General features: G+C 39.3%; 1 protein-coding gene across 5 annotated transcripts; it reads right to left on the bottom strand.

Annotated features, from left to right (window-relative positions):
* Positions 1-1,062: 1,062 nt before the first annotated feature.
* Positions 1,063-16,023, bottom strand: SRSF12 (serine and arginine rich splicing factor 12). 5 transcript variants are annotated; one of them, XM_061131828.1, is made up of 5 exons: positions 15,838-16,023; positions 9,517-9,621; positions 8,118-8,221; positions 7,799-7,940; positions 1,063-3,019 (listed from the first exon to the last, which is right to left on the bottom strand). In XM_061131828.1, exons 1-5 carry the CDS (start codon positions 15,900-15,902, stop codon positions 2,650-2,652), a joined length of 786 nt encoding a protein of 261 aa, XP_060987811.1. In that variant the 5' UTR covers positions 15,903-16,023; the 3' UTR covers positions 1,063-2,649. The 5 variants fall into 5 exon arrangements, with proteins under 5 accessions (XP_060987811.1, XP_060987814.1, XP_060987813.1 ...); XM_061131831.1 differs by lacking the exon at positions 9,517-9,621 and adding an exon at positions 9,035-9,145 and having other exon boundaries at positions 8,118-8,229; positions 15,838-15,978; XM_061131830.1 differs by lacking the exon at positions 9,517-9,621 and adding an exon at positions 9,035-9,145 and having other exon boundaries at positions 8,118-8,241; positions 15,838-15,966.
* Positions 16,024-18,608: the final 2,585 nt, after the last annotated feature.

Genomic DNA, 18,608 nt, shown 5'->3' with positions numbered 1-18,608 from the left:
TCTTAGAATAGTAGTACCTCAAGTAATATATATTTATCTCAGATAACACATAAAGTCCTAAAATTAGTTAATATTTTACATTTAAAGATAAATAGCCCAGTGGCACAAGATTAAATCCTAGACTCCTGATAAAGAATTTTAGTGTGTTTCCCCATTATCTGTCTGCAGCTGTGAAATACCGGCTGCTATACAGTAATTATGTGTATTACTTATAAGAGAAAGAAAACAAGCAATCAAAGTGGCCATCTTTACCTTCTCTGACATATCTGATCCTCTATGAATCCTGAACAAATGGAGGTAGGAAATGCCCCTATATTTAAAGTGGGCAAGTACCTAAATAAATATACTATCTTTAAAGGAAATGATCACAGATGGGCAATACATTTGCTTTATTTAACAATCTTACCCTAAGTATCCTCTCTTAAAAGGCCCAAGAAACAATTCTATAGCAGAAGTGAATCCTAGAACAGATGTACCCAGAATACAATTTTCCAGGGTATCAGCACAATTGTTAATCAATTTCTACTCACAGAACCCAGTTTCACTGAAGTCTATAATCGTTTCTTTTCCTAATTCTATTATCTCCTTTTCCTCTAAATATTATCTTAGTTTAGCATGTATCTGTCAAAGACTCATCTTCCACAAAGACAAGCGTGCTGATCGGGGAGGGCAGTATGGAGCCCAGCCACCGCCCGGCTACAAAGTCCGTTGTGTGGCCTTGTTTGGGCATGTCACTGAAGCTCTCTTCATCTTACTTACCTGATCTGCAGTGGTATTGCCCTTACAAAGCTCTTGTGATGAGTGAGTAATGTAAAACTTCACAGAGCATTGCCAAGCACATAGTAAATAACCATAAAGTTTAAACTATTATCATTCCAGTTTTTCCAGCAAACCAAACAGTATCCTCATAAGCAGTCTAGCAATTACAATGGACAACCAAATCAGAGTAAATCGAAGGATTAAGCATGTTCAGAAACACGGCCTTATTAACTTTTTACTAAAATATGATTAAATGTAGACACTATAATCATTCGTAGTATCCACAGTAACTACATACATGTGTACATAAACCAAAACATTTATTTAGAAAATACAAAAAATTACTGTTTGTCTTGCTCTTTCTTCAGACTATCCTTTCAATTTTCAGTAGTGCCACATAATTTTATAACTAAATTTTATGACATCTGAACACTTCAAAGAGCTGTAGTTTTGAAATAAATCTTGCTATGATTAAATAGAGAAAATCTATTCAGAAAGTACAGAATGCACGAATTTATGGTACTTATCCAATTACCACCAGCATATAAATTATTTTGTAAAGCTATTTCTTACACACAAGGATGTAAAATGCAAAAAAAAAAAAAAAAAAAAGGAATTTGTATTCAAAACAAACAGAAGAAACACTGGCTCCTATAAGCTAAAAATATAAGACAGATTTTTTTTCTTAAGCATTCTAGATACAAATATTAACTATATGGGCTGAGAACTTTTAATTTCAATATAATTCAACAAGGTACACAGTAAAGCTCTATAAATATATCCCCTATAATAACCATATGCAAAACCATTTTATCACAAATACTACCAAACCCTCTGAAAAACGTAAACTACAAACACATTTTTAAAGAAATTCTGTTTTAACAACTACAAAAGAATATCAATAAAGCTATTTGGCTTTAAAAAATGAAGGGCAGTGTAGTGTAAATCCCAGTACTGCGAAGCTGTTTTCTGAGAATGCAGTCTTGAGTTTAATACAAGGTACTAAACATTTTCAAAAATAAACAAAACTTATTCTATGCCATTTAAAGTCTTGAACAAAAGCTCTAAAAAGAAACCACTAAGTAACAGATGAAAAGTAGGTATGTAGAATTAACGGTATAAAATGTGATTTTATACAAAATGTACCATCTTCATATGTATAAGGCTTGATATGAATATTTTTGGACTATGAGTGTTGCACATTTTTATAGCAGTCTCAAACCGTTCAAAATGCAGTATTTTTAAAATGTTTTGATATTTCTGACAGGAATGAACATGATACAGATACAACTTAATATCAATTTATCTATACTGTTCCACTCAGGAACCTTTTTTGAGCTTAGGAAAGAATTTCTTTTGAATGCTTGATCTCTACATAAACTCTACTTTTAGAAATGTCAGTATTTTATGATACAGAACTAATACCATCAGGAATTGGCCCAAGTTTAAAGAGAAAACACAAAGGAGACATACAGTGTCAAACAGTCTTAAGTTTGCCTTATGCAATTATACAGTCATTACTTTTAATGAAAGTAAAGTGCTTTATAAAGTAAAAAATATTTTTTTACTTACTGCTAATACTTAATATCCAAATCAAATTTTCTAATTTAGTTCCACTTTATACATTTCCTCTAAAAAGTACTCTTCTGCCACGATGTAAGCAAAAAAGGCTCCATAAAATGGGACACCACTCACATCATATTTGTGGTGTGGGCCCTTACACTGAGACCAAATCTTCATTAACCCAAGTGAGAGAGCCTTTATTTCTTATACATGCCCAAAGTAACTAATATCAACTCACATTTTCTGTAAGCCTTCAATAATTTTTATTCAACACAATGAGAAGTTTAATGCCTGTATTAAAACCACGGAGCACTCTTCTGTCGCTGCTCACCAGCTGTTTTTATGACGATAACTCCGCGACCTGGAATGTGACCCAAAGTGAGAGTGTTTCGCTGTCTGTGCTTTTGTTTCAGAATTGGTATACACTTTGGGAGATTTACATGGGGATCTTGCTATGGAGTCAGAATGTCTTCCATGTGATCTTGATTTTGTTCCTGAGCTAGTCTGCTTCTGAGGTGAGCTTGACTGTGATTTTCCTATTGACTTGGACCTTTTCTGCAAGGACTTGGACCTTGACCGTTCTCTAGAACCAGAATTCCTTCTTGGAGTTCTTGACTGCCGTGCTGAGGTAGACCGCCTGGGTAGTGATTTGGAGCGAGATTTAGACTGGCTGTAAGAAAATCGCCTGTGTCGAGACCTGCAAACATCCATAACGTCAGAGGATATATTTCGTACAGAAACAGTTAATAGGTTAGGAAACAACACTTTCAGAAACTTATATACTTTACATAACATTGGTTGCACTTTTGTTGGAGAAAAAAATTCTAATTTTATTATGCGTGCTTTTGGTTCAAAAATATGTACAAGTTTGTAATATTTGACCAAAAGATTTTGACTTTCCTGGGTATCTTTTATGAGTCAGTTCTGAAAAATATATTTTGCATATTTAGTCTGGGTTACATAATCCTAAGAGGTAAGAAAATCTGAAAGGGAAAAAAAGATAAAAAGAAAATATTTAAAGAATATTAAATAATGTTAATAAAAACAAAAACCTAGATGGAGGACTTCTGAACCTTGCCATGACAGAGCAGCTTGTTCTAGACCAATCTTCCCATTAAAAAAAAGCTATATTAAAAGGTTAGACAACACTTACAAAACAACTGTTAAAAGGCATTGGAGAATAACCATCAAAAGCAGAAGCTAAAGGGTTACAAGCCATGAGGTTACAAAGCTAAGGGCTACCAAGGGTTACAAACGGTCTCTTTTCCTGAGACCGTTTTCCAAAAGCCAGAATGGGAGAATTAAGCCCAACTAGAAAATAGCTACTGGACTAAGCTGAAGAGACAGAGATTAGAATTCAGGGCCATCAAAATGGCTAAGACTTAACAGACAAAAATCCCAGAGATGAGGAAAATGCAGACAAACCACCCCATCCCAACCTAAACTCTGCCTATAAATTTTCCTCAAGTCACTGGCTACCATCTACGTTGCACATGTAAGACTCCAAGAGGTTAGCAAAAAACAGCAGCTGAAAGATTGAACATCTGAGTGAACAATGCAAAGAAACAGAGGAAAACAACAAAATGGAAAAGACTAGAGATCTCTTCAAGAAAATCAGAGATACCAAGGGAACATTTCATGCAAAGATGGGCACAATAAAGGACAGAAATGGTATGGACCTAACAGAAGTAGAAGATATTTAGAGGTGACAAGAATACACAGAAGAACTATACAAAAAAGATCCTAATGACCCGGATAACCACTATGGTGTGATCACTCACCTAGAGCCAGACATCCTGGAGTGTGAAGTCAAGTGGCCTTAGGAAGCATCACTACGAATAAAGCTAATGGAGGTGATGGAATTCCAGCTGAACTGTTTCGAATCCTAAAAGATGATGCTGTTAAAGTGCTGCACTCAATAGGCCAGCAAATTTGGAAAACTCAGCAGTGGCCAAATGATTAGAAAAGGTCAGTTTCCATTCCAATTCCAAAGAAGTGCAATGCCAAAGAATGTTCAAACTACCAAACAATTGCGCTCACTGCACATGCTAGCAAGGTAATGCTCAAAATCCTTTAAGCCAGGGGTCAACAGTGCAACTTCCAGATGTACAGGCTGAATTTAGAAAAGGCAGAGGAACCAGAGATCAAACTGCCAACATCCACTGGATTATAGGAAAAGCAAGGGAACTTCAAAAAACATCTACTTCTGCTTCATTGACTACCCTAAAGCCTTTGACTGTGTAGATCACAACAAACTGTGGAAAATTCTTCGAGAGATAGGAATACCGAATCACTCACCTTACCTGCCTCCTGAGAAAACCATATGCAGGTCAAGAAGCAACAGTCAGAACAAGCCATGGAACAATGGACTGGTTCAAAACTGGGAAAAGAGTACATCAAGGCTGTATATTGTCACTCTACTTATTTGATTCATATGCAGAGTACATCATGCGAAATGCCAGGCTGGATGAAGCACAAGCTGGAATCAAGATTGCCAGGAGAAATATCAATAACCTCAGATACGCAGATGATACCACTGTGATGGCAAAAAGTGAACAGGAAAGAGCCTCTTGATGAAGATGAAAGAGGAGAGTAAAAAAGCTGGCTTAAAACTCAACAGTCAAAAAAGGAAGATCATGGCATCCGGTCCCATCACTTCATGGCAAATAGTAGGGAAACAATGGAAACAGTGACAGACTTTATCTTCCCGGGCTCCAAAATCACCGCAGATGGTGACCACAGCCATGGAAATTAAAAGATACTTGCTCCTTGGAAGAAAAGCTATGACAAACCTAGACAGCATATTAAAAAGCAGAAACATCACTTTGGTAACAAAGGTCTGTATAGTCAAGGCTATATGGTTTTCCAGTAGTAATGTACAGATGTGAGAACTGGTCCATAAAGAAGGCTGAGTGCCAAAGAATTGATGCTTTCCAGTTGCAGTCCTGGAAAAGACTCCCGAAAGTCCCTTCGACAGCAAGGTGATCCAACCAGTCCATCCTAAAGGAAATCATTCCTGAATATTCACTGGAAGGACTGATGCTGAAGCTCTGATACTCTGGCCACCTGATGCAAAGAGCTGACTCACTGGAAAAGACCCTGACGCTGGGAAGGAGTGAGGGCAGGAGAAGGGGTGACAGGATGAAATGGTTGGATGGCATCAACTCAATGGACACGAGTCTGAGCAAACTCCAGGTGACAGTGAAGGACAGGGAACCCTGGCGTGCTGCAGTCCGTGGGGTCGTGAAGAGTCTGACAGGAGTGAGTGGCTGAACAACAAAGAGTGTAACTACCAACAAAAACCACTGAGGTCGGAGAGGTTAAGCAACAGTCTTAACCTTTAGAACAATGCAGAACTGTAACTAGAACAAAGCAGAACTGTACTGTCTTACAAGAAAATGTGGTTCTTTCTATTCCTGATACTCCACAATGATTGGAAACTGACAGTCGTTTTTTTGTTTATTTTTCTCCAGACAAGTAGTATACTTTACTGCCACTAGAAGGCAGAATATGCTGTGAATATTCACTTCTCTAGATCAATCAGGAGAAAAGTTGGTTGATTAAGGCTCTAATGCATTTGGAAACAGCTTATATTTTCAATCAATCACATGGACAATTTTCTCCTTTTCTTTTACTCTTTTTCACCAAGACCACTGGTTATCATTTAGTAAGTTAGGACAGTACTGCTTTAGGTACAATATTATATCTAGTTTGATTTTTTTGTATATAAACCATTAACTTATAGTAATGTGAAATGCTGAATATCATTCATATGACTCATGTCCTTTATGAAGTCAGAAGCAACACCAGTGGTACTGGTGTGACTTTGCTACACACCTGGCATATAAAATTTCTTAATTTGTTCTCACCACATTTTAGGTTCTATAAATGTAACTTGTATTTGAGTATATTGGTGTCAAAATCTCAGATAATCAATCAGTAGTAAAATGGCTTTCCTTTAGCCATGGAACAAAATGGATTACTCTCCACAGATTCACAGGAGGTTTATACTCTTAAGCTCAAGTATGATAAAAAGAATCAAATTCCAGACCAAAACATAACTGTTCCTAAATATTTCTTCATCCACCTTGGAGATGGCTCAATCCTGACCTGGGTTCTCCTGGCTTATAAAAGGAGCTCAAGGCTTCCTCTTACTTGCATGCCTCCCTAAGAATATGCCAAAATCAAAACATTTGTTTCAAACCCAAGGTGAAGGACTGATCTGACATGTTAAGATTCTAGGGCTCTGAATAGGCCACATTTTCTAGTAATCAGGATTCTCAGATATTTCTCTCTTCCTGTCTTTTCTTTCCACTTGGCTGGAGGGACTGGAGCCAGGCCACTTTACAGTCTTGTTTTTAGAACTAGGTACTTGGGGAAAAGACTGTCTAGCTCAGGTACACACACTCTATGTTGGGCTCTTCCTTGTATGGGCTCCTGGGAGTTGAGGAACAGAGGGAGTGGAGTGAAACTGAGCAGCTCTGCAGATCAGCTCTGATTTGAGGTTATGTTGTCACTGGACAGCTTAGATATACTATATATGGCCCAGGAGAGCCAACTCTTTCTTTTCTTATCACTAACTGTGCCATGTGGCATCTGGGATCTTAGTTCCCCAACCAGGGATCAAACCCAAGATAAGTCGGAAGCCTGAAGACTTAACCACTGGATTGTGAGGGAAGCCCCAGGAGAGTCAACTCTTTATTACTCATAGAAAGAGGATACTAGCATAAACGCTGATCAATCTTTAAGGACAGAATTCACCTTAAAATTATAAATGCCTATAAAAAAAAATTACAGCATTAAAACTCAAGAGAAAAACAGTTAAGTGGTAGAATTTAGGCATGCTAATACAATTTCAGTTATGACTAAAACAACATCACCAAGTAATTTCCACTGCAATTTCCTATTATTCTAACAGAAACTAAATTCTAGCAGGAAAAACAGACAACTTGTAAATATCTTCTTCTGAAAAATCTACTACTTTTATATTTTCTTCCTACAATGCTACCATACTTGGAATTTATTCTTGAAATAATTTGCTTTCTACAAATACACTGATTCACATTTTGATCAACTTCCTTTCACAAATGATTACATTTTATTTCATATGAGTTTTTAATTATCAGGCCTCAGATTCTTAATTTGGGGGTTCATTTAAAAAAATTTTATTTAAAATCCTCATTTTATTGTCAAGTATACATCTTTAAATTTTTGCGTTTTTCCTCAGTATATATCCTCTATTAAAAAGGTTAAACTTAAGTCAGGCATAAAATGAACACACTGGAAGGTATCTAACAAACCCAAGTTAAAATAACAATACGTTATAAATTGAGAGGAGCATATCCTTCTAAAAAAGTTGATTCTTTATGTATATTAAGTAAAATGATTCTGGTGTCCTGTTTTTGAAAATTCTTTAAAATGTTTTCTGGAAACAGCAAAAAATTAAGTTTTCAATCCCCTTTTATTTTGTACTCACTCTTTAAGGCTATCCGACCGTCGCCTATTTCTTCCCCATGAGGAACTTCTACTTCGGGTTCTTCTTTGGCTAGGGCTTCTTGATCTCCTATGATCACTTGGAGAACAAGGGTGACGTTCTTTTGATTTCATCTGCCCTGGTGCTAGAATATGAAGTTCAAGATTTATAATTCATTACCTGAAAACCTCAATAAACAATCATTCAATAAATAAGCCACTCAAATAGCATTATATTCTGAAATAATTTTAAATTAAAAAATCTGTCATTGCTGAAACTCATCCTGCTAAAAAAGCAAGATCTGCTATTAAGTCACACTTACTTTTGCGATCACCTTGTGCAAACTGTATTTCAATCTGACGGCCACATACCCACTTTCTATTGAGGTTATAAAGCGCGTCTTCAGCATCACGAACATCTTCAAATATGACTAGCTGTTAAGGACACTTTGAACATCAGATATCAAAAACATTATTTTTTAAAAATAATTTACAGGTGGCATGAAATTATTAGGAAAAACAAGCTCAAGTTTTTAAGGTCATATCTCTAACATAATTGAAGAATCAGAAAAAATATCGCTATCAAATGCCCCATTATGATTCTTAAGAGTGAGTCTGAAAATGAACAGAAACAAATCTCTAACTGTATTTTTAATGTATACATTAAAAGCTGTAGAATGAATGTAATTTGAAACGTGAGAATAAGTTCAATACCGGCTAGTATTATCAAATAAAACATTTAGGCAGGACTCTCTCCCTTCTCTTAGATAAAAGATTTACCAGGTTTTTCAGTATTTCAGGTAAAAATCAGTACACAGAAGCCTTCATTCTGAAATTAAAATTACTCTTTCATTAAAAGGCTTTTTAAATTAATTTAGGAGAAATTACTTATAAACAAAAGTGCACACATATAAGTGAGCTAAAACATGTATTCAAAACTGATTTTGTCCTTTCAAAGTGATCATATTTGACTTTGAACCTACTGCTGTAAAATACCTTTATGTTTTTATTGCTTCGGATACAATTATAAAAGAAATAAACAATCTGTTAACATCTGGAATTATATATCCCACTGAATTCCTTTATCTATGTAAATTATATAATAAACCTAACTAAAATGGAAACAAACTATATAAACCAACTAGCTGTATTTCAGGAGGTTGTCACTGGTTTAACTTTTTAAAAACAGAAAACAGAAAAAGTTTAAGTAATGCAATACAAATGAGACTTAGGCAATTACCTCAGTGTCACTTGATCTTGAACCTTGACCTTTATTCTTTAGGGCTTGCAAGATGGACTTTATAAGAGACGCAGAACCAACAAAATCAGACTTGGCTTTGATCCTGGAACTCTGAGTAAATAGGAAAGCCGAAGTCTCAACCTGGTGTTGGCTCCGTCCTCTGCTTGGTAAGGACTTCCCCTCTTCCAAGTCTTTACATCTGTGTCCACCCTCCCTCTTTACTCCTTGACGCTTGAGCTTTAGGTGCCTTTTGTCTTGCCTGCTCGGTTTATGCTTGGATTCTAGCTAACAGGTTGGTTCAAACTGAGGGGCGCTTGCCAGCTACTGTGGACTGCTTTAGATTTTCTGAGATAAAGAAATAAACACATTTAATTAGGCCATATTATTTAATAAAATATGCTCCTGAGTATGTGTGTGTAAACATACATGTATATGCACATGTATGTAGTCTATGCACATGCACACAGTAAAATAAAGGATATTGAACATAAGCAAATCCTCTTGGGCGGCGGGTGTAGAAGTCAAGTGGAATGTAAACGTCTACTATAGGGCCATATCGACCAAACTCACGGCGCAAGTCCTCAGGCCTGAAGTATTTTAGAAATAAGGTAAAGAAATATGAATAGCTGGATTTAAATATTTTGCCTACAGAAATTGAGTTGAAACCTTCAGCAGAAAGTATATTTTCTGGACTAGAATTATCTAAAATTGTCTCTCATAGGAATCACCCAGGGTTTAGAAAAGAAAGGAAAAATAAAACACCAAATTCTCAGTTCTAAGTTCTGGAGATTCTGATTCAAGAGGTCTGGAAGTCTGTATTTTAATAAGCACTCTAAGTGGCTTTTATGTTTAGTCAGGTTTGGGATACTGATCCAGCACATTCACTTAATTTTTTTGCTTTTTTACTGAAGCAATAGTTGATTTACAATACTGTGTTAGCTTCAAGTGTACAGCATAGTGATTTAGTTTTTATATATTTTCTACATATTCCTTTTCAAATTCTTTTCCCTTATAGGTTATTATAAAATATTGAGTACAGTTCCCTGTGCTATATACAGTAGGTCCTTGTTGGTTATTTATTTTCTATAGAGCATATGCACTTTTGAAAGTTACTCCTATGACAAGACTTTTCAACTGTCAAAATACAGAGTACTATTAACTATTCATTAAGAACACATTCATTTGTCTCACTATAATTTCATATTTATGTTAAATGTTTTCAGATAGAAATAAGATTCTAAAGAAGTCCTAAAGTTACTTCTCAGGCTTTAAAAGAAAAATCGATGCTTTATTAGTAAACATAAAGAAAAAAAACTACCAGAGCCTCAAATCTGGCAAGTATTTTTGAGTCACTTACATGCTTTCTGCTGTCATAGATACTAAAGAGGGGACACCAAGGAAACACAAAGCATAATATTTCTCTTCAGGAGTTACAATTTAACTGGAGAGACAGAACACGGAGCATTAAAACCTGACAGTTATAATGCATTTATATACCAGCCACTGTTCACCTTAAGACCACTTAATTCCCATAACAGATCTTTACAAATGTTGTTTACAGATGAGGGTACAGACAGATGAAGTCACCTAACGTCACCGAGTCAGAAAGAGACAGAGCTGGAAGCAAACTCCCACAATCTGACACTAGTCTGGCTTCCTAATGACTATATCCTACTGCCTCTTGGAGCTCATAGAGATTCAAAACCAGCTATGAGCACAAAACACGGCTTAGAGGAATTAAAGAGTATTTCAAAACATACTCCGTAGAAAAAAGGGCCCAAAGATGAGCACAAAGCTTCTAACTTGGGCAAATGGAAGAAAGATGGTGTCCAAGATAAAAATTAGATAACTGGAAAAGACAGTGAAGATTGAGGAGAGGCAAAAGAAGAAACTTTCACGTTTAGAAATGCCAAATTTGAGGTGATGGTGAAACAGCCATAAGAGTTCTATTCTATGAGCAACTGAAAACTGTGGTTATACAAATTCAATTTTATTTTTTCTCAAGACTATAAGTCAGTGATTAAAGCTAGAGATATGAATTTAAGAATTACATAAAGATTCAACTAACACTAACCAAGTAGCCAATATTACGTTGATATCATGACAATTTCATTCTATTTTTATTATTTTATTTTTAATATTCACTATACCATGCTTAACTTCCTGCCTTTCCTGAGTGACTGTTACCTTTAGATTTAGAGGACAATGACAATGTCTTTTTCTTTCATTTATTCATTCAACAAATACTTACTGAGTATGTACTATGGACCAGGCTCTAGGAATATGATGGAGAACAAGACAGACACAATTCCTGCTCCCATAAAACACAGACTACAGAGCAAAAAATCTCAACCATTCCTGAATATTGGAATCATCTGTAAAGGAGATGTCATGGAAGCAGGCATTCCAGCCTGATCCTTTAATCCCTGACCTAATTTGTGCTTCCCATGGTGAGCCCCAGTTATGTTTAATTTTTTAAGGGTTTCATAAGCAAATCTGAGGCTCAGGGTTGAGAATCACTTCTAAAGCAGATGTCTTCACTAGCATATCTCAGTACCTAACATAGTTGCTTGGCATATAGGAGGCCTCAGAATATACCTGCTGTATTAATGAGTGAAGGACACATTACTGTTACTATTTACCAGTCAAGGAGACTGAAAGTGAGTTACCTTGCCCAAATATACACAGAGCCAGCAGCAAAGCTAGAATTCAAATGAGTGCCTTCAGAGGCAACCAATCCCATCAACCAAATGTGAGTGGCTGACAGAAAACGATCCTAGATCTATAAAGGAAGCTAGAGCAATGTGTCAGAGAGACTTAGAACCCCGGAAGTCTGAGGGAATGAACCTTCTCAAAAGAACTGGCTCTTACTCAGTCTCCTCTTCATCTTAGCTGTTAGCTTTTTTTTTTTTTTCATTTATTTTCGTATTTCTGGTATAATCTATTTTGATATTAAACACCCATGTATCCATCAACATTTATTATGCTTTAATACTTACTATACTTGTAATTTTTAGTATTTTTTAAGAAGATACTATGTTCTTCTCCCTCAGAAATAATCACTGGTGTGCATCATTCCTCTACATAACTTTGTATTTCTACTGCAAATCTATATAAATGGTATCAGATCACCTATAAATGATACCAGATTACCTGCAAAATTTTGCACCTTGCCTTTTCCACCCTTGAGATTTCTCCATGGTGCTCTAGTTCACTCATTTTAACTCTGTATTGGTATTGTTATGGATAAACCACAATTTTACACATACTTCTATGGGTGAGCATTAAATATGCTTCCTTTTTTTAACTGCAAATTGTGCTTAGCATAGTTTTCTGGGATGTACCACTAGCCATGCAATTGATGGGCTGGAGAGTATACATATCTTCAGCTTTCCTACATGTTCTCCAAAATGGCCAAATCAACTTATACTCCTCAAGACATGCATCAGAATGCCTAAGAATCCAACTCCTCACTCCCTGCCATGCTGAAGGATATAAAGTGAGTGGGTATCTCATTATTTGAATTTTAATTTCTGTAAACACCAGTTAGGTTCAACATCTTTACATGATTATGGGTCATTTATTCTAGGGTCAGAATTTCTGGGCTAAACAGGGTATATACATTTAATTTCTATGAAACAGCCAAACAATTCTGCAAAATGGTTGTTAACATTTTATACTCCCACCAACAACATGTACATTTCAGTTCTGCCCATCTCTGTCAGCACTTTGTATTGTCAGTCTTTTGAATTTTAGCCATTCAAGAGGGTATTAAGTGGAATCTTGCTGTGGTTTCAATTTGTACTGCAATTTTTGCATTTCAATTTGTACATTTGCATTGTACAAATGATGCTGAGCACTTTTTCACATGCTAATTGGACATTCACATGTATTTCTCTTGAACATGTAGGAGCTTTTTGTCCATTTTTAATAATAACATTTGTCTTTTCATTGTTGACTTATAAAAGCTCATCACTATTCCTAGAAAAAGTCCTTTGTGAGATATATGCTTTCTGAGTACTTCCTCCCAGTCCCTGGCTCAGCTATTTACTTTCTTAATGAACAGAAATTTTAATTTTGGAGAAACCTGATTTTTCAATATTCCCTTTTAAGGTAATGATTTTGTCTTATAATAAATCTGCCTATCCCTAAGTCATACAGATATCTTCCTTTGCTTTCTTCTAAAAGCTTTACAATTTTATCTTTTACATATCAATTAATGATCCAGTTCAAATTATGTGGGACAGGGGTTGAAGTACATTTTTTCCCTATATATATCCAGTTGTTACAGCGTCATTTGGTGCAAAGTTTTTTTTTTCTAAAGGCTTTAGTGCCTTTGTCAAAAATCAATTGACTCTATATGTGTGGATTATTTATGGACCCTCTTTCTGTTCTATAGATCTATTCGTCTATCCTTAGGCCAATAACAAAGTTTTGATTATTGTAACTTTTTAGTAAATCTTTTAAGCCAGGGAATATAAGCCTTCCAGCTTCAGTGACCTTTTAAAAAATTATTTTGGCTCTTCAGATCCTTTGCATATTAATGTATTTTAGAATTAATTTGTTCCTATTTTTAAAAAGCATTTGATCAGGAATGCCTTGAATCTATAATATAATCAACTGGGATGGAACTGATAACATAACAGTTCACCTTCTAATCTAAGAACACACACTATATTTATTAATTTGTATTGGTCTTTGATTGCTCTTGGCCATGTGTTGTTATCTTCAATGCAAAGGTTTTTACGTGGTTTTGCAAAACTTATTCCTAAGTATGTTTTTTGATACTAAGATAAAAGGAATTTTAAAAGTTTTTGTTGTTTGCTGTTAGTATATACAAATAGAATTTTCACTAAATTTACTTCATATTCTGGTGACTTAAGGAAACTATTAGTGACTGTAGCTTTATGTAAACAAACATGTCACCTAAGAATAGGGACAGGTTTTACTTTTACCTTTATAATTTTTATGTCTTTTATTTTTCTTGCCTTGTTACATTGGTTAGGACCTGCAATAAAATGTTGAATAGTGGTTGTAAGAGTTGACATCCTTGTCTTGTTCTGATCTTAGGAAGAAAGCATTCAGTTTCATTATTAAGTACGTTGTTAGCTAAAGGTTTTTCATGGATGCCCAAAAGCTGAGGAAGTTCCCTTCTATGTGTGTGTGTGCGTTACTTGGCCTGTACAATGTTTATAAACATTTAACAAAAAGTGCTGAAACATGGAAATGCCAATATTTTATAGCTTTTAAAACTACAAAAATGGCAATTTTGTATGATTCAACTTAGAATCTGCCAACAGTTTGAAACTGACAGTTTACACACACAAAATACAGGCTTTTGACTTCTTTTGAAAATTAAAACGATGTGGCTACAAGTCCAAATGTCTATACAGCATACAGCAGTTATAGCTAAAGCCTGGTAGCAGCCACTGTCCTCTTGAGATGGCACATGTTCTTTTTTCCATTTGCGACAGTCCACACCATTCTATTGGGCTTTAACCTGACACTTTCACTCATTCATTCATATTACCATGGTTGGCCTCTGTGGCCATTAGAATTGGAAACCTTACTTTTTTTTTGTTGGCGCACTGCAATCTTATTCAGTATACAAGTGGTCTGTTTAACCACAGCAATTTTTTTAACCTTACCCAAATTATAAATTTTGCTTGCCTTCTATTTAATATCTTGATAAACAAGTTGAGCGAAGACATGTAAACACAGGCATACTTAGGATGTTAAAGTATGTTAACTCTCAGTCTATAGTTGTGACATGCATATATATATTATTAGCAGAAATCGGGTTTCTAAGAAAGACTTAAAATTTACTTCTCAAAAGTAAATTATGATGATTACTCTTGATGGCTCTGGAGTCAGAGGCTCCAATATATTTCCAGCCGTGAAGCCCCAGGTAAGTCACTGAAACTGAATTTCAGCTTTCCCTTCGGTACCACAAAATAATCTCGCATAACAATAAAGACTGGGATGGGGAGGAGGGCTGTGGAGTAAATTAAGCAAGCCCAAGTGAAACGAAAATATCTACTAATCCCCCCCATCCCCTCTGGCTCCTACTGAGGGAGAAAGACACAGCTCTAAGAAGTCAACATTAGAAACTATGCAGACAGAATTCTCCCAAGGGGGGCGGGTGGGCTGAATGCAACAGAATCGACCAGGGAAGGGAAGTCTATCCAAACCATTATGATGGGTGTTTACACTGCACTCCAAACTTTAAGGGAAAACACATAAACCTCATTCACCCAAGTTATCCTTTGTATACAGTATAAGACTGTGCAACAAATAAATCAACGAGCGCCACCTGTAAGTAAACCAGACTACTGACTACAGTCGTCAGGCCCAAAGTACGCACTATTCCGTAACGCGTTCTCAGCATCCCCAACTCCTTCCCAGCTAGGTGGGGAGATGCCCAGCGACAGAGGGGCGAGGCGCTCGCACTCGCCCGAGGAACTCTCAGGGGCGGAGGCGGCGGGGGCCGCGGCTCCCGGCCAGGGGCAGCCGGCGCGCCTCCCGTTCTCTCGGCGAGGGACAGGCACCGGCCAGCCGCCCAGGTGCGGGCGACGGCCAAGGGCGGCGGGGCCCGGAGACGGGGCCGGGCGGGAGGGCGGAGGCGCGAGTCCCGCCCAGGCCCCGGGCAGCCCGAGGACCCCCGCCGGCCTCGGAAGAGGCTCCTCCACGGCGAGCCCCGGGCCGGCCGGCGGCGAGGAGCGCGCTGGCCCCGCCGGGCGCCGCGTCGCGGCCGTTACCCGCCCCTCCCCCGCGCGCCAACCTGCGGACCCGCCGCCGCTCACCTGGTGGCGTCCGCGACGTTCCTGACGAACAGGGAGGTGTTGGGGGGCCTCGTGTAGCGAGACATGACCGCGTCCTCCGCTCCCTCGGGGGTCTGCCCGGCCGCCGGGCTCGCTCTGTCTCCCGCCGCCGCCACAGCAGCTCCGCCGGCCCGCGGCGCGACCCCCTCGCCTCGGCCTCGGCCCCGCCAGCGCGCAGCCGCAGAGGCGGGCGCGGGGGCAGCGCTGTGCGGCGCGAGTCCGTCCGCGCGGACCACGCGGGGGCGGGGCCGAGCGCGTGCGGGGGGGGCGGGGCCGGGCGCGTGCGGGGGGGGCGGGGCCGGGCGCGTGCGGGGGGGGCGGGGCCGGGCGCGTGCGGGGGGGCGGGGCCGGGCGCGTGCGGGAGGGGGCGGGGCCGGGCGGGGGTCCCAGGATTCGAGGGCCTCTTCGAAGGGCGCGGCGCGCGAGGCCCCGGGTGGAGGGCATCGGGGAAGGGGCAGCACCGGGGTCCCCGGGGGGTCGAAAGGGACTCTCGGAGGGGGCGGCTGGGGTCGGAGTGTAATAGGAGGGCATGGACTAGAGCGGTCCTACGGGCTGAAGCAAGTGAACCGCGGCTTAGTAAGCATCCGGAGAAAAGATGTTGCGAGTCGGAGGTGGGCGGGGTTCAACTTCGCCACAGCCGGATGGTCACTAGGGCCTTCTTTATTGCATCCTCAGCCCCAGACCTTGGCAATGGTTCTGCCTCCTGCCCGTTGAATGCTGAGACTGTTTAGACTTTCAAACTTTGAGGATTTTTTTTGATTCTTCATCCATTATTCGTTTGGAGTACACCATTCAGCTGTGAGTACATTCATTCAGATGTTTACTGAGCACCTGCATGCACCGAGAACTATTCTAGGTGTGGGACCCAGCAAAAAACAAAAGCCATGTCCCTGCCCTCATAGACCTTACATTCTTGAGCGAAGACCAGACAATAAAAGAATGAACAAGTGAATACCTGGTGTGGAATAAAGCGATGAAAATGCAGAAGCAATTAGGCAAATTTAAATTATCTTCTCCCTGCCTCTCCAATACGTCTTAGCCACCCCTTCTTAGTACTCCTCGTGCCTTCACATTTGCTACTGTGGTCAGAAAAACGTGTTACCAGGACTGAAACCAGGTGGCTTGTAATTATAGTAGCACCCCTTTTCATTCTCAGAAGTGGCTAATTTGGGAGGGTAAATAATATGGTCATCCTACCTAGCCCATGGCTGTCTCAAAGGCTGTGAGTTTCCCAAGGTCAGCAAATGCTTCTGGAATAGTGGCCATTCGTTCAAAATGTGATTCCTTAGGGCACAGCAAGCTCTGGGCTAGCCTGGGGATCTAAGGAGTGGAAGTGGGATCACATTCTTTGAAGCTTACAACTTGGTAGAGAAGGCAGAATCTAATTATCACGCTGATAAAGATAAGCCTATGCTAAGGGTATGAAAACAGCTACATGCAAGACTTCCCTCGTGATCCAGTGGTTAAAAATCCATCTCGCAATGCAGGTGATACAGGTTCAATGCCTGGTGGGGGAACTAAGATCCCATATGCTTTGGAGCAACTGAGTCTGAGGACCACAACCAGACAGGCCATGCACCACCACGAAAGACCCCACATGATGCAAGGAACATCCTGTGGGCTGCAAGACCTGATGCTGTCAAATGAATAATTTTTTTTTTTTTCTTAAAAAGGAGCTACATGCTGCTGGAAGGGTACCTTATGGGGGTTGGCAAGCAAGGCTAGAGGATCACTGACCTTTACCCTGAAGAAGCCTCACAGGAATATTTGAAGAATGAAGAGGAGCAATCCATGCACTGGAACAGCATGTGCAAAGGCTTTGAGGCAATACAGGGAAATGAAAGGCAGCAAACAGGAGCAGCAAGCTGGAAAAGAAGAAGAAAATGAGGCTGGAGAGCAGGCTGAGTGTATGGTAGGAAAGTTTGATTTTCTCAGTTCAGTTCAGTTGCTCAGTCGTGTCCAACTCTTTGTGACCCATGGACTGCAGCACGCCAGACTTCCCTGTTCATCACCACTCCTGAAGGTTGCTCAAACACATGTCCATCGAGTCGGTGATGCCATCCAACCATCTCATGCTCTGTCGTCCCCTTCTCCTCCTGCCCTCAATCTTTCCCAGCATCAGGGTCTTTTCCAATGAGTCAGTTCTTTGCATCAGGTGGCCAGAGTATTGGAGTTTCAGCTTCAGCATCAGTCCTTCCAATGAATATTCAGGATTGATTTCCTTTAGGATGGACTGGTTGGATCTCCTTGCAGTCCAAGGGATTCCAGAGAGTCTTCTCCAACACCACAGTTCAAAAGCATCAATTCTTCGGTGCTCAGCTTTCTTTATAGTCCAACTCTCACATCCATACATGACTACTGGAAAAACCATACCTTTGATTAGATGGATCTTTGTTGGCAAAGTAACGTCTCTGCTTTTTAATAGGCTGTCTATAACTTTTCTGAAACAAATTACCACAAATTCAGTGGTTTAAAAGAACAAAATCGTATTCTCTCGCGGTTTAGGAGGCCAGAAATCTGAAATCAGGGTGTTGGCAGGGCCGCACTCTCTCTTAAGGCACTAGAGGAGCATCCTTCCTTGCTTCTTCTGGTCCCTGGTGCCTCTGATCTCTGCTTCCATCTTCATACAGCTTTCTTCTCTTTGTTTTATGAGGACACTTGTCATTGGATTTAGGGTCCACCCAGGTAATCCAGGATGATCTCATCTCAAGATCCTTAACTTAATTGCAAAGACTCTTTTTCCAAATAAGATT

Source organism: Dama dama, chromosome 28, assembly GCF_033118175.1.
Source record: "Dama dama isolate Ldn47 chromosome 28, ASM3311817v1, whole genome shotgun sequence".
In the NCBI taxonomy this organism is placed as follows: Eukaryota; Metazoa; Chordata; class Mammalia; order Artiodactyla; family Cervidae; genus Dama; species Dama dama.
Note: the sequence above shows the minus strand (reverse complement) of the source record. Positions and strands in the feature narration are given on the sequence as shown.

Coding starts and splice junctions, on each gene's coding strand:
- SRSF12 (XM_061131828.1), bottom strand. CDS start 15,902: ATGTCTCGCTACACGAGGCCCCCCAACACCTCCCTGTTCGTCAGGAAC. Junction 8,222..9,516: donor AGAGGATTTGCTTATGTTCA/ATATCCTTTATT, acceptor ACAGCTAGTCAT/ATTTGAAGATGTTCGTGATG. Junction 3,020..7,798: donor CGGTCGGATAGCCTTAAAGA/GTGAGTACAAAA, acceptor GGATGTTTGCAG/GTCTCGACACAGGCGATTTT.